Source organism: Hordeum vulgare, chromosome 3H (assembly GCF_904849725.1).
Source record: "Hordeum vulgare subsp. vulgare chromosome 3H, MorexV3_pseudomolecules_assembly, whole genome shotgun sequence".
Lineage (NCBI taxonomy): Eukaryota > Viridiplantae > Streptophyta > Magnoliopsida > Poales > Poaceae > Hordeum > Hordeum vulgare.
This window is the reverse complement of record NC_058520.1, coordinates 12,936,827-12,951,162: the sequence shown is the minus strand read 5'-3', so window position 1 is coordinate 12,951,162 and position 14,336 is coordinate 12,936,827. Positions and strand designations below refer to the sequence as shown.

The 14,336-nt window shown below is 44.1% G+C and overlaps 1 protein-coding gene and 2 pseudogenes across 1 annotated transcript; 1 reads left to right on the top strand and 2 right to left on the bottom strand.

Annotated features, from left to right (window-relative positions):
• Positions 1–2,273: 2,273 nt before the first annotated feature.
• Positions 2,274–5,614, top strand: LOC123441344 (wall-associated receptor kinase 5-like). Its single transcript, XM_045117822.1, has 3 exons — positions 2,274–3,174; positions 4,064–4,228; positions 4,578–5,614. Exons 1-3 carry the CDS (start codon positions 2,274–2,276, stop codon positions 5,612–5,614), a joined length of 2,103 nt encoding a protein of 700 aa, XP_044973757.1.
• Positions 5,615–10,307: 4,693 nt separating this feature from the next.
• On the bottom strand, positions 10,308–14,215 carry LOC123441343 (annotated as a pseudogene).
• LOC123442539 lies at positions 12,225–13,921 on the bottom strand (annotated as a pseudogene).
• Positions 14,216–14,336: the final 121 nt, after the last annotated feature.

Here is a 14,336-nt window from a genome sequence, read left to right as displayed (position 1 = left end):
TACAGGGGCTTCCATGTACGGCATTGAGAGGCAAGCCAGACTGCACCACTGATAAGGACCTTGGTTGACTCCACGTCAACGTTCTGTATCTATGGTCCTGGTTTTCTTAACTACATGTACGCCATTGACATGACAAGCCAGACTTCACCAATGATTTGGCTTGACTGCACATCAACCTTCAGGTTACTTACCACGATATTGGTATAGTAAGACTTTGTGAGGAACAATTAATATTGGTGATATATATATATATAATCTGTCATTGTGTTTTTTTTGTGTGTGTTCAGAAGACCAAAGGTGGGTAAAAAAGTACTACGTACACAATGCACGCATAAAAATGTGGTTGCATCTAGTCCCATGAAACGTTTTCCTCTTCCACGAGAGACTCCTCACACGATTAGGGTTTCTTCGTCTCTCGCAAGCGATGTCAGCCATTTGTCTTGTCTTCTATGGTCTTAAGGCCATGAAGCCGCGGTGGATCCCGGTCAATGCCAGTGAGAGGGCCGTTGCTCCATTTTTTGATGTATTTTTTAAGGTTAGTAATAGGCGTCGGTCAGGCAGTTGAAATTTTGGCCCATCAACTTCCCACCGTGCGATGAAGGGCATAATGACGGCTGGTTTTTCGCCCTCACCGCCATCTCGCACGTCATTGCTTCGTCTTCGCATGCGTGTCTAGTCCTGCCCTAGTGTGAGCAGGTATCGTCCAGGTCACCACCACCTCTCAGGAATATCATGCTCCTTGTTGCATCATGTGGTGTTGGGCCTCGCGGTTAGCCGTACATGGCTTCCAAGGTCCCAACAGCCCATGCACCATCGGTCCCAGCTTCGTCATTCGTCGCCTTGTAGCACGCCGCCCCCCTGCAACAGTTGAATCTTGCCGCCGCATCATTGTAGCATTGGGTGCATCGCCCGTCACCTCACCGTCGGCACTCGCCACACAATTGTGTCGTCCGTGACCCTTGCCATCGTATCCCCGGTCACCACATTCAGCCAATGCCCATGTAGCAAAAAAGCTAACCGGTTGCAACCATCATGGCGCGTCCGTCGCCACCGCCGCAACCCTTTCGTCTTGTTGAAGCAAAAAATCCACCAGTTCAGCTTTTACCAGCACCCACTATCTGGGTATTTTATTTTGGAAACAAAATAATTTCGGACCTCACTGAAATATGTGAAATTTTAGAAATTTCGCATATTTCAGTAATTATTTCGAACTTTAAGATTTCAACTTTCACTTAATTTTAAAGAATTCAAACATAATTTATATTTATTCTGAAATCATTTCAAATCTTTTTTGAAATTTCGGTGCTAAAAATATTTTGGACCCCACTGAAATATGCAAAATTTCGGAAATTTCATGGAAATTTCGTTGAACGGTTGGGTGAAGCAAAAATTTCTACTGGTTCTAGCACCATGCCTTGCCGGTTCCATCACATGGTCACGTAATAACATCATTGCCACCGGTCGATTCCAACATGCAGTGATTGTGGTTGTAGCATCGCCACCAGCTAGTTCCAGCACGTTGTGACCATGGTTGTAGCTTTCTAGCCGGCTAGTTCCAGACTTCCAACACGCGGTGACCTGTATTTGTAGCTTTGCAGCCGGTTCATTCCGGCACGCGGTGACCATAGTTGTAGCTTTTCCATCCGCTAGTTTCAGCGTGCAGTGACCATGGTCTTAGCAGCACGTGGCCGCCATCGCTCGTCTCTGGTGCTCACCGCTGAAACAACGTCGCATGTGGCTCATAGCATCTCCCCTCGCCATAGACTTGCAGCAGTGGTGGTGCTTCTCACAGCAGCTGTGGCTGGCTTGCCGCACCGTGGCCCAGTTGCAGCAACCGCACCATGTGCTCGCAGCCGGTAGCCAGAGCAGAGGGTGGGAGGAAGCCAAGGAGAAGCAAGCGACAAATCGACATGAGAAGGTGGCCGTCGATGGTAGACAAAATGAGGAACGGGGGTAGCTGCGTTTTATGTCGCGAGGGGAAGAGATAAGGACGAGGGGAAAAGAGACGTCAAGGCCCGCACAAACATGACGTTCTACGTGTTGCACACGCTAGCAACCGATGAAATATTTTGTCGGTCGATCGTAGGGAAACGTTTTCCATTTTAGATGAAAAGAAGGAAGTAGTAATAAATTGCCTACTAAATGTTTGCAGGCTCCTCCACTTTCACTACTAGCACGGCATCACCCTACTTAACCGCTGTAACCCAAACTAGTAGTAGCCATATATGCACGCTGCAAGAAGCTAGGTTATTGTGAAACAAACCAGAAATACGATGGCGACAGCTTTCTTCTTGCTGCCTGCGCTGCTTTTTGCGGCACTGGCGGCCGCCGCGAAAAGCCTCACCTTGGACTTGGAGAGAGGCTGCCAACGGAGCTGTGGCGGCGTCAACGTCCCCTACCCGTTCGGCATCGGCACAGGCTGCTTTCGCTTGGGCTTCGAGATCAAATGCACCGACAACATGCCTGTTCTAGGGAACACCAGCGACAACATAGAGGTGCTGAGCCTGTCCTTGGCCCCGCGGCCGGAGGCCAAGGTGATGCTGCCGGTGGCGTACCAGTGCTACGACTCCACCGATTACACCATCAGCACCTACAACGGGTCGGTAGACTTCAACTCGGCCGGTGTCTACCGCATCTCCAACACCCGGAACGAGCTCTTCGTCCTCGGCTGCAACACCCTCATCTACACCAGCAGCGGCCCGAATGGGCGCTACGCCTACACCTACTACGCGGGGTGCGTCGCCTACGCCAATGACACCCACAGCGCGCAGGACGGAGCCTGCGCCGGAGTCGGCTGCTGCCACGTCGACATCCCGTCGGGCATCACGGACAACAGGATGCGCTTCACCAGCGGTGGCTACTGGTCGCACGCCAACCAGACCTTCTGCCCCTGTGACTACGCTTTCATCGTGGAGAAAGGCAACTACACGTTCCGGACGGCCAACCTCCGTATGGATGGCCGTCGGACCAGCATGCCGCAGGTGCTGGACTGGGCCATCCGTGGAAGCAGCAGCGGCAGTTCCCTGTCGTGTGCCGAGGCGGCCACCATGCCGGATGATCACACCTGCGTCAGCAAACACAGCGAGTGCGTCGACTCCACCAATGGCCCCGGATATTTCTGCAACTGCACCCAAGGCTACGAGGGAAACCCGTATCTTGACAACGGATGCACGAGTAAGCCTTCTCTTTCTTTCTGCTTGTGACCGTGTGTTTGGAAAGCAATCGCCTAATTATGCTTCTTTTTTTTCGGATGAAGCTTAATTATGCTTTTGTGTAGTAACTGACTGAGAAATCAAGTACTTGATGTTTTGGACATGATTGTAGTCCAACTTCAAAAACTTTGACTACCAATATTTTCTATTTTCTTGTTAGATCTGTGAAAATCGTACTCCCTCCGATTTCAAAATAAGTGTTTTGACTTTGGTCCAAAGCTGAACTAAAACCACGACACTTATTTTGGATCGGAGGGAGTAGTAGATTTGGCTCGATATATTTTCACATTACAACTATTTGATGAGCTACTCCCTTCATTCCACAGTTTGATGTCCTTACATCTTTTTTATTCATATTAAGACAATTTGATGAGCTACTGCATAAAAATTAATGTGCAACTCTCCATCAGTACCATTAACAATTTGTGAGTCATATGACACAACTGTGGCATCATTATGTTCATAATTAAAACGACTTTCAAACATTATCATTGTTGTATCTAATGCACAATTATTAGTCTAATCGTCTGTAGTTAAATTAAGCTGAACACTAAAATTTCATGCACGTCATATGTTGTGGAATGGTTGAGGACTACGGATATATTGTGTTTGCATTTAATGGTCAAAGTTAGAAGGCTGCCATGCTTTTGAAGACCGGAAAGAATAACTAGCATTGCAAAGGGCTCATATGAATTTTTAAGGACATGCTTGAACCCAGGAGAATACATATACACACGTTCAAAGCAATAAGAAATCTTGAGATAGACGTGTTGCTATTTATCTTGCATAGCTACTACTTCTATTTCAGTGTGGAGCATACCTTACAGTTTGTTCACTGATTAATGTTGCAGATATAAATGAATGTGAACGACAATGGGAATTCCCTTGCAATGGTGTATGCCATGACACTGAGGGTTCATATGATTGCAAATGCCATCCTGGCTATGAGAGTAGAGGTGATCCAAAAGAAATTCCATGCAATCCAAAATTCCCACTTCCAGCAAGAATTGCTCTAGGTATGCATATTAATCTTATATCGAAATTATTTCCTAGCTATACATGATTAATCCCATGATAATGTTAAAACTATTTTGGTGTTAATTACTGCTGAATTCTTAACTCATGCAAACTTTGTATGCACATAAGTCTAAGTGTTGATATTATCCCCAAACGGTATATATGAAACAAAAGATCTATAAAGTAATTTTACAGCTACTTTGTTGTACGCTGTATGCACACACATTATGATCTGCAAGGGGTGATATAAGATCAACAGAAATGTGTGGCTTAACTCTTCTTTTTTTATTTAGTCAAAATGGGAGATCATAAAAACTTGTTACAATAACTTTACATGATCTACTGCAGGTGTCAGCATAGGTGTGTTCTTCTTGGTTGTTGTGCTACTCTTGGCATTCATAATGCACCAAAAGAGGAAACTTGCGGTACATTTTGAAATGAACGGGGGTAACATACTTAAAAAGGTCATAGGCTTGACAATTTTCACACAGAAGGACCTCAGCAAAATCACAAAGAATTATTCAGAGATACTGGGTAATGGATTCTTTGGTAAAGTTTACAAAGGAACTCTACCTGATGAAAGTAAAACAGTGGTGGCAGTTAAATCTTTTATCAAGGTGGATGAAGAGAGAATAGAGGAATTTACCGAGGAAGTGATGATCCAGTTGAAAATGAACCACCCTAACGTTCTCAAGCTCATGGGTTGCTGCCTCCAGTTGGATGTTCCAATGTTGGTGTACGAGTTTGCTGCCAATGGGAGCCTCAGAGACATTGTCCACATGAACAAAAGGCAAAAACTTTCAGCAGAGTTACGATTGGACATTGCAATTGGGTCTGCCAAAGGATTGAGTTATATGCACTCTCAGGAAATACGACATGGTGATGTGAAACCAGACAACATACTTCTCAGTGAAAAGTTAATACCAAAGATATCAGATTTTGGGCTGTCTAAACTGCTTAAACTAAAGGAAATAATTGCTAAGAAGGTGGTTGGATGCGAGGGTTACATGGATCCGGTGTTCAGGAACACAGGTGTATTAACACCAAAGAGTGATGTCTACAGCTTTGGAGTTGTTCTCCTAGAACTCATATCTAGGAAACAAACAGTATATGGGCAAAGCGGTAGCCTCATCATTGAGTTCCGCCATATCTATCATACAGAAAAGAGTGGGAGGTCAATGTTCGATGACGAGATTGTAACGGAAGAAGATATCTTGATCCTGGAAGAAATTGGTAAGCTAGCAATGATGTGTCTAAAAGAAAATCAAGATGGCCGGCCTGATATGACAGATGTAGCCGAACAACTTGTCAAGCTTAGAGAGAGGAGCAGTTTTAACATGCTTCCTCCTACCCCCTCTTTTCACATAAGAGGCAATAGTATATAATAGATCTGAGCCATTGATCTTATTAATTAATGGTCTGATTAACTCTTACATTTTTACCTCTCATATAAAAAGAGGAAGCATGTTAAAATTTGCCTGGAGAGAATACTATAAGATGTGACAACACTAAGGTGAGGAGAGAGCTACTCATGTCATATTGTCCGTGACACCCAATGCTTCGATCTCAGAGATTTCTAAGCCAATCCATTGTCAACCCAATATTCCAGGCTGCCGTATTAAGGTGAACTTAATTGGATTGTACCTTGAATTGAAGCTCTCGGTATAAAACAGTGTTTGGTTGATACTCTCTGACTCTGTGTATAAGTGTCCACTATACATGCAGTGTGCCATCCTCTCTATGGATGGAGTAAGTATATGTCTGCTGCAAGTACTATTTTCTTTTGTTGTATCTCTGAAGCAAGTATATGTTGGTGTTTTTGGACTCTTGATGTGTGCTAAATAAAATATGCCTGCTTGAAGAGGTAATGCTTGTATGGCCGATCATCATTAATTAGCAGAGATGTACCAGTAGGGAAAAATTACTAGAGTAACAAAAAAATCCATGCGTAATAAAATAGGTGTAATGCAAATGCAAAATTTTCAGTGAAACGAAAACTGTCCATGAACTCGTGGGAGGAAAAATAAATATTAAGAATGGCGCGGTCAGAGAGGGAGCACACATACACCCAATATTCCTGCAAAAGTAGAGTTAGTAGGAAATAATTCTACAACATGATGATCACAGCAGCACAGTTCATACATACACAGGTATCGGTCACTCTGCGCCTAAACGAATCAGCAGCACAGTTATCTTCCTCCTACATAAATACGTTGTCACAAGAAGCTAGTATAATTTTACGAGAAAAAACAGAAGTGTTGGTGAAGTGTATAACCCTTGTCAGGCCGCGTGGCATTTATTTGTATTCAAACAAGATACTTCCTCCGTTTCAGTTTATAAGTCCGGCACGTGTATCTAGGTCGTCAATTTGATCAACTTAATGAGAGACATATATATTATAAAAAATATATCATTATAAACTTTAGATGTTCTATTTTTTAATGATATAATTTTTATATTAAATAATATATCTCTCCCTAATATAAAAATGTCCGGCCCATGCACAGGCGCCTACTTTTAGTTCCGTTTATTTATTTATTTTCAGTTTCGTTTTATTTTTTTATTTTAAAAAAATTAGAACTTCAAATAATCTTTACAATTTTAATAAACTGAAAAATATAAATCAACATATTTAAAAAATTAAAATGTTTGTGACTTCAAAAACTGCTCGGAGTTTTGTAAAAAATACTCGCATATACAATAAAAGCTTCATGCGTTTCAAAAAATGTTTGTAAATTTAAAATAAAATCCTCCAACATCAAAAATTATGTTCGTCTTTTCTTGAATTGGTCGCCAATTCAAAAGAAAATATTTAAACCCGTTTGAAATATAAAAAATATTCATGATTTTTAATAAATGTTTGTGAATTGTAAAAATTGTTCTCGATTTTAAAATTATTCCCATATTTGTAAAATTGTTCACGAAAGATCTAATGTATGTATATAAGTCTTTGTGACAATATACCTGTGTGAATTTTGAAGAATTAACTGTTGGATGGATCGGGTTATTATTGTATGTTTTCTAAAAAAAATTCTTGAAATTCAGAATAAATTTTTGAGTTACCAAGATTTTTGACAACCATGATATATATTTTTTGAAAATGTAAAGATTGCTTCAATTTTTGAATAAATTTAAAAGAAGAAACATTTTCTTGCATCTGTGCACAAAATTTCTAAATCAAGCGATGATATGTGAACATAATATGGTCACCATCATTGAAGATTGTGTTTTTTTCTTCCATGGCAACACACGGGCCATTTTGCTAGTTTTATATAAGTCAAATTGACGACCTAGGTATACGTGCATACCTTATAAAATATAAATTGTGACGGAGGGAGTAAGATGATGGTTACAAGATTCATCTCCAAGATAAACCTTAAAACTTGTTAGAAATTAATCCAAGGGATGTGTTCAACCCCGAACAGTCATGTCTCCTCTCTCTCTATTGCCAACAGGCACCTGTTCTGGAGGGATGCCTCCGAACAGACACCTCTTCTTCACACCTCTTCCAGATGTATATATACTTAAGAATCAACAGAAACAGGACTGATTGTTCATTCACTTTCATTCAATCTCGTTTTACTCTAACACGTTATCAGCACGAGACATAAATGATATTGAGCATACCCAGAATTGATTCAAATTGATATCTAACTTTCATTCTGGGTATCTAACTTTCATTCAAATTGGTTGTCCATTCACTTTCATTCTGGGTATCTAATTATCAGCACGAGACATAAAGGATATCTAACTTTCATTCAAATTGATTGTCCATTCACTTTCATTCTGGGTATGTACATAAAGTATTATGTATAATCAGACATTGCTTGTGAAATGAGTTCACGCAGAGGCCCGACATCAAATTATGATGTAACATACTCCTGATATGAGTGGAATTAAGTTTCGATAATAAATATCATTGGCAGTACAAATAATATTATCCATGTAGTTAATGGATGCAGTAACTACATACTCATATGAGTTACTCGTTTTGGAAATTTATAACGAAGTCCCTGACGGACTTACAATTCCAAATCCAAAATAAATCGCAACATATTTGTGTGAAATTTCAAAAGTCACTCTATGGCTCAAAATAGTCGGAAATCATATGGTACTACCGACTAAATGACTTTCTTCTTCCGAAAGATTACTCAATGATGATTGTTTATGTGTTAACAAAGGAATACCAAATTTGAATTCCTTATATCACCTCAGTATATATCGATGATTTCATCATCAATGTCTCTACAAGACCTAAACATACATAAAATCTTCTCAAGATGGAAATTTTGGTTTCAACCAAAATTAGCTTAAGTTTACAACTTAAGCATTCTCTCAAGAATACATATCAGTCTACATATATCCAAACATATATGAGAAGTTCAATTTGGATATATCATATCAACAAAATACATGTATGGTCATACTACCTTTGATAAGGTACAAATCCATTCATACCTAGGAGTGATAATGAAGTGATACTAGGACCTGAAGTTCTATATCTCACTAATGCCACAACACTCATATACTTGCAAACTACGTCAGGTCTGACACTATATTTGCTATCTTTATTCGGAGTGCAACCCCAAACAAAAGGTATATGGTTGATATAAGTACTATCATCTTATATCTCAAGATTATAGTAAATCTTGAATATTTCCATCAGGAAATAGAAGATATGACCATGATATGATGTAATGATATTGGCTCTTTAGTTGAGCCCAACGACGCCATATCAATGACTGAATTTGCTGCAATAGCCTTCACATGGAAGTCATATAAATGGATTTTAATGGTTATTTTCAGTTATCATTCTAACATAATTGCTTTATCTAAAGGCATTCCAAAATATGCATAACTTAGTAGAATGGTTAACCACACTCAAAATAATGTGGTTGAGATTCATCAGAATCACATAACTTGATTTATCAAGATACTTCCAGTTGTGTTACTCAATACCTATAGGTTATATGAAGAGCAATATCATAAATCACATTGCTCGGAAATTACTTATCATCACGGATTATAGAGAAGTGAGAAAATAATTTGCAAACAAAATACTGTTATAATCCAACAGATTATACACAATCTCATGTTCACGTCAATGGAATTGGTATGAGACGTCCTTCATATTTGCAAAGTTCAGGGGGAGTGATCTCCCAAAACTATAATCTATTAACAATCATCAGATTGCATATATTGTACTATTTTTCCCTTGATGAGTTTTTCCCTAATGGTTTCTCAGAAAGGTTTTTAACGAGACAATATAAACACAAGTGTCTTTATATGCCATATCATTTTCTCCTTGTATTTTTTCCACTGGGTTTTAAAGGAGTTTTCAATGGCATGTACGATTGCACTCTTTTCCCTTATGAGTTTTCTCTCAAGTTTCTCACGATGGTTTTTAGTGAGGCAATATCTTCTCAAAGATCATATGTCATACTTTCTATTTTCCCTACCGGGGTTTTTAAAGGAAGTACTCAAGACATATTAATTGTTCTCTAAACTTATCAATGAGTTTTCTCCTTCTTCAAAGGTTTTCTCATATGAGTTATCAAGAGACAATGATCATCATATGTTGCATCATTTTCTCCTTATTTTTCCCATTGGGTTTTAAGGAGTTTTAGCAACATATCTACTTTATTATCCTCATATTTTTTCCACAGGGTTTTTGGGGGAGACTCTCAAGATTATCTGAAAGATTTCTCAAGATGGAAGATCTATATGCAAGAAGCTTCCAATGATGAAACATTCAAGGAGCGGTGTAGTACAAGGGGGAGTGTTAGAAATTACTCCAAGGGATGTGTCCAACCCCGAACAGTCGTGTCTCCTCTCTCTCTATTGCCAACATGCACCTGTTCTGGAGGGATGCCTCCGAACAGACACCTCTTCTTCACACCTCTTTCAGATGTATATATACTTAAGAATCAATAGAAACAGGACTGGTTGTCCATTCACTTTCATTCAATCTCGTTTTACTCTTAACAAAACTAAACCGGACAAAACATCCGTCGGCTGGTTTGTCTCCCGTCGATGCCGATTTTGACCGGGGTGGGGCCTACTTGTCAGGTTGGACTGTTAAATGCGGCCGTGCATGTGGCGCGCGTGTGCGATAGACATGCGCCGTCGGATGTCAGTTGGCGGCGGCATGTCGCTCGCCGACGCCGCCGAGCCCCTCCCCTTCCGCATCGACGCGTCGCCGCCGCTCTTGAGCATGCTGTACTTGAGCAGCGGGTCCTCGCCGGCAGCGGCGCGGCCTTCCGACGCGCTGCAGAATAGGAACAGGTCCTTGAGTCGTGACTTTCAGTTGCGCGGCTGCTCCGCAAGGGAAGGGAGGGGAGGAGCAGAACTCGTCGTCCATGGGGTCGCCCCTGTACGAGGATAGAGACCACGTGGCCCTCCTGCTCCAAGAAGACAGGCCCGACGAGGATGACGCAGGGGCTGGTCGGCCGGACCTGCCCCTCATCTGGCCCTGATCGGTCGACACCTCTGCCCGATCCCCAGCCGCACCGACGCGCACCGCAGACATCGTCCTCGCTCTTCTCGGCGACCAGGGGGAGACGAAGACGGAGGCGTAGGCGTAGTCCTCGTCGGCAGCCAGGCTGCCGATCGAGCGCGGGCCGTTGAGCGGGCGGATCCTTCCGCCCTCGAACAGCTCGTCAGCGGCGGCGAGGATGGACCTATGTTACATGGTACGGGGATACGGATACGACGATACGGGAAAACGACATTTTCTGAAAACAGACTTACGGGGATACAGTGAGTATATGTATAAATGCTTAAAAAGATCAGCACCAAAAAACTTTTTTGTTAGAGGATGAAAACATTGACATATATGAAGTAACTGATCAGTGATCTAATGAAGTTGCTGCCTTTCTATGTGAGACGAGCTAAGCTGTGAGGTGTTGGTGGCGGTGCCATAAGGCCGTAAGAGAGTATGAAAATGCGCTGAAACTAGTCCTCGCGATTTGGCAACTAAAGATAACGACGAGAGGAAGGATTCTCCAACGATTAGGTCTATTATTATCCACTAGGACAATGCCCGTGCGTTGCTACGATGGCACATATATTCTCCCAACTCCCTAATCTGTGTGATGAATAGGTTTCTGAATTCATGATACCTTGGAAAATGAATGCTAGAAATTTTGATTCTGTCATAACCCTTCAACAGTTGTGTACTACTTAGATTCAGGACACAACCAGTAACTATCTTTGAGATGCATCATACTTTTAGAAAGTAATTTGAAACTTCATATAATACATATTTTTTGAAACTTTGGAACTTGATTGCAGGGCAAAGCTTATATAGACATACTTAACCATCCACATAACAAGTAGGGGATGCATAGAAAAACAATACAGAAATCACTTTACAAATTTGTCTTACAAGCTTATGTACACATGAAACTGCAATGGTTAAGCTTCTGCAATGAAAACACGTCTTAAAAGACATTAATGGACTAATGACTATTATTAAACATTGAACATAAAACATTGAATGTGTTGGCATGAAAATAACTGAAAATCATTATGCCCCCATATCGCAGGATCACAAAAGCGAGGATCATACTGCTGTGATGTCAATTTCTGAAATAACACTCATGAATTATGATGTTTATTAATAGAGCTTGTAAAGTATTACTTCTCATAATGATGGCCAAAAATAGTTATGTACCAGTAGGAAGCAACCTTATATATGTCCACACTCGTTAATAATCTCAGGCCATGATTGCATCAGGATTCGACTGTTTTCGATCTGCTACACGGATCAATTTGTTGGAATAATAACCAAAATATCAAACTACTAGATGAGATTATTTTCAGTCTGTAAGACAGATCATTTGTCTCCCAATAATCACAAAGCTATCAAACTACTGGATGGAATGAACGACGGAAAATATCTAGCAAGAGCTATTCGATTGAAACTATCGGCATGCAGAAGTACAACTTTCAGGATTGGTAATAAATCAAATGATCTAGACGCATGCCAAGCAATGTGAAAATAAATGTATTTTGCATAAACATTTCCGGGCTACCAGTGCGTCCCGGTAAGGATTTTTATCCTAGATTTTCATTGAAATTGATCATGCAGTCCCCGGCCAGGGAAAATGCAGCACTGATAGTTGTTTTCTATATCTACTATCATTGAAAAGTTGTTCAGTCTGCAGCTTACCAAGCACATGAACTGTACAGAATCGGTGTTGCATTTTTCAGCCCAAGCGAGCTCCCATCGTCATGCTACGGCATCACGGCCACCTCCTTGTGGTCGTTGGCCGGGTACGACGGCTCCTCCGACGTCTCGGTCTTCGACCGCCGCTCGTCCCCGGCAGCCGCCTCTTCTTGCCGGACGATGTGGTTCCACCTGTCCTGGAGGAGGTAGACGAGCGCCACGACGGAGATCTCGGCGGTGAGAAGCGTCGTCCAGAGCCCGACGCTCCTGCCGGTCCTCTCCCGGTACGTGTGCAGGCCGATGTAGACGTTGGCCACCCCGACCGCGCACACGGCCACCCCCAGCAGCCAGTGAGAAGGAAATTTTCGGGCCGTGAAATCGTCAACCTCGGCAGCTACTTTAGTGGCATGAAGGAGCTCCCATTCTCATTCTATGACCTGCTGAACCTGTGTTTTTTTTTTATCCGACAGTGTCCAGCATTATCCTGCAATTCCGCTGCTCCCGTCTCGCCCGCTCGCCGAGTCGGCCTCCATTGTGGCCGCCGCTCCCGCCTCGCCCAACGCCTCTTTGTCGTGCACCTCCACGCCTTGAGCCGGCCTCGCTCCATCCCAGCTCCACCTCGGCGTCTTACCTCGCCTTGCGCGTGTGTATGCCTCAAGTAACCTCCATGCGCTGCCCTGCAACCCCGCCGGGTTAAGCCGCCGCTGGCGCCTCGCCATCTCTGCCAGCCATCGCTTCGCTCCACCTCCACTCGCCGCTGAGTCGCCGTCGCTTCAGTCCGCCTCCATCTCCACTCGCCGCTGAGCCGCCGTCGCTTCGCTCCGCCTCCACATCCGGCCTCGTGTCGAGCCGAACTACCTCCGCAGCCACGGCCTTGCCGCGCTCGCCTTGAGGGTTGAGACGCCTCACTGTGCTGGGCCGGAGGAAGCCGATGAGCGGCTGGAGCCAGAAGAGGCCGTAGAGGGCGAGCCCGATCTAGATCCGATCCAGGGCGCGACGGGGCGGAGGTGCTCGGCGAGCAGGCGGCTGCGGCGTTCGGAGGGACTGGCAGGCGAGGCGCGGGCGGGGGCGGGTGCTGGCGCGAGCTGCGGCAGCGCGAGGCGGCGACGCAAGGAGAGGCAGGGAGAGCGGGGAGGCGCAGGAGGCAGGGTGGCGCGGCTGCTCGCAGGGGCGGCGCTCTGGATCTGGCGGAGCTCCGGAGGAGGCATGGCTGGGGGCGACGGCTTCGGCAGCTCGCCGGCGTGGATCAGGGACGGCGACCGGCGGGAGGAACGGGGCGGCGGCGCGGGGAGCAGATCAGGGGCTGCTCGTGGGTGCGGGAGATGAAGGCGGCTGGGGGGATCGCGGGTTTAATTATAGAATAGTACAAGGGCGTTTTCGCAAAAACGCTGCGACGTACGGCAGAAGGCGTCGGTGCTTTATTAGTAGGGACAGATAGAGTAGGCCTTCTGATGGGCTGCAGATCGAGTGTTAACAGGCCCTTACGTATCCCTGATGATGTATCCCTACGTGTCCCAGCCGTATCCGCGCGTATCCCCGTCTTGGTGCAGTATCCTGCACCGATACGCCACTTCTGTGACGTATCCCTGCAACATAGGATGGACGTGGACTCCCTGAGCTACCCGCTGAACCCGAACGCGAAGTCGAACGTGGCGGCGTCGCCCTGCTCTTCGGCGGCGTAGCTGCTCGCCCTGGACGGGCTCGTGGGGGCGTTGGAGAAGAAATAGCAGTAGCTGGGTAGAGGGCTGCCGCCGCTGCCCATGGCAGCCACGGTTTTGGGCTGCACGGCTGCACGGAGCGCTTGGATAAGATCCATTTCTGTTCCAGATCGAAACGGAAATGACCGCGTTTAACAGTCCAACCTGACAAGTAGGCCCCATCCCGGTCAAAGCCGTCATTGACTGTGCCACATCAGCATTGACCGGAGAAAAACCAGC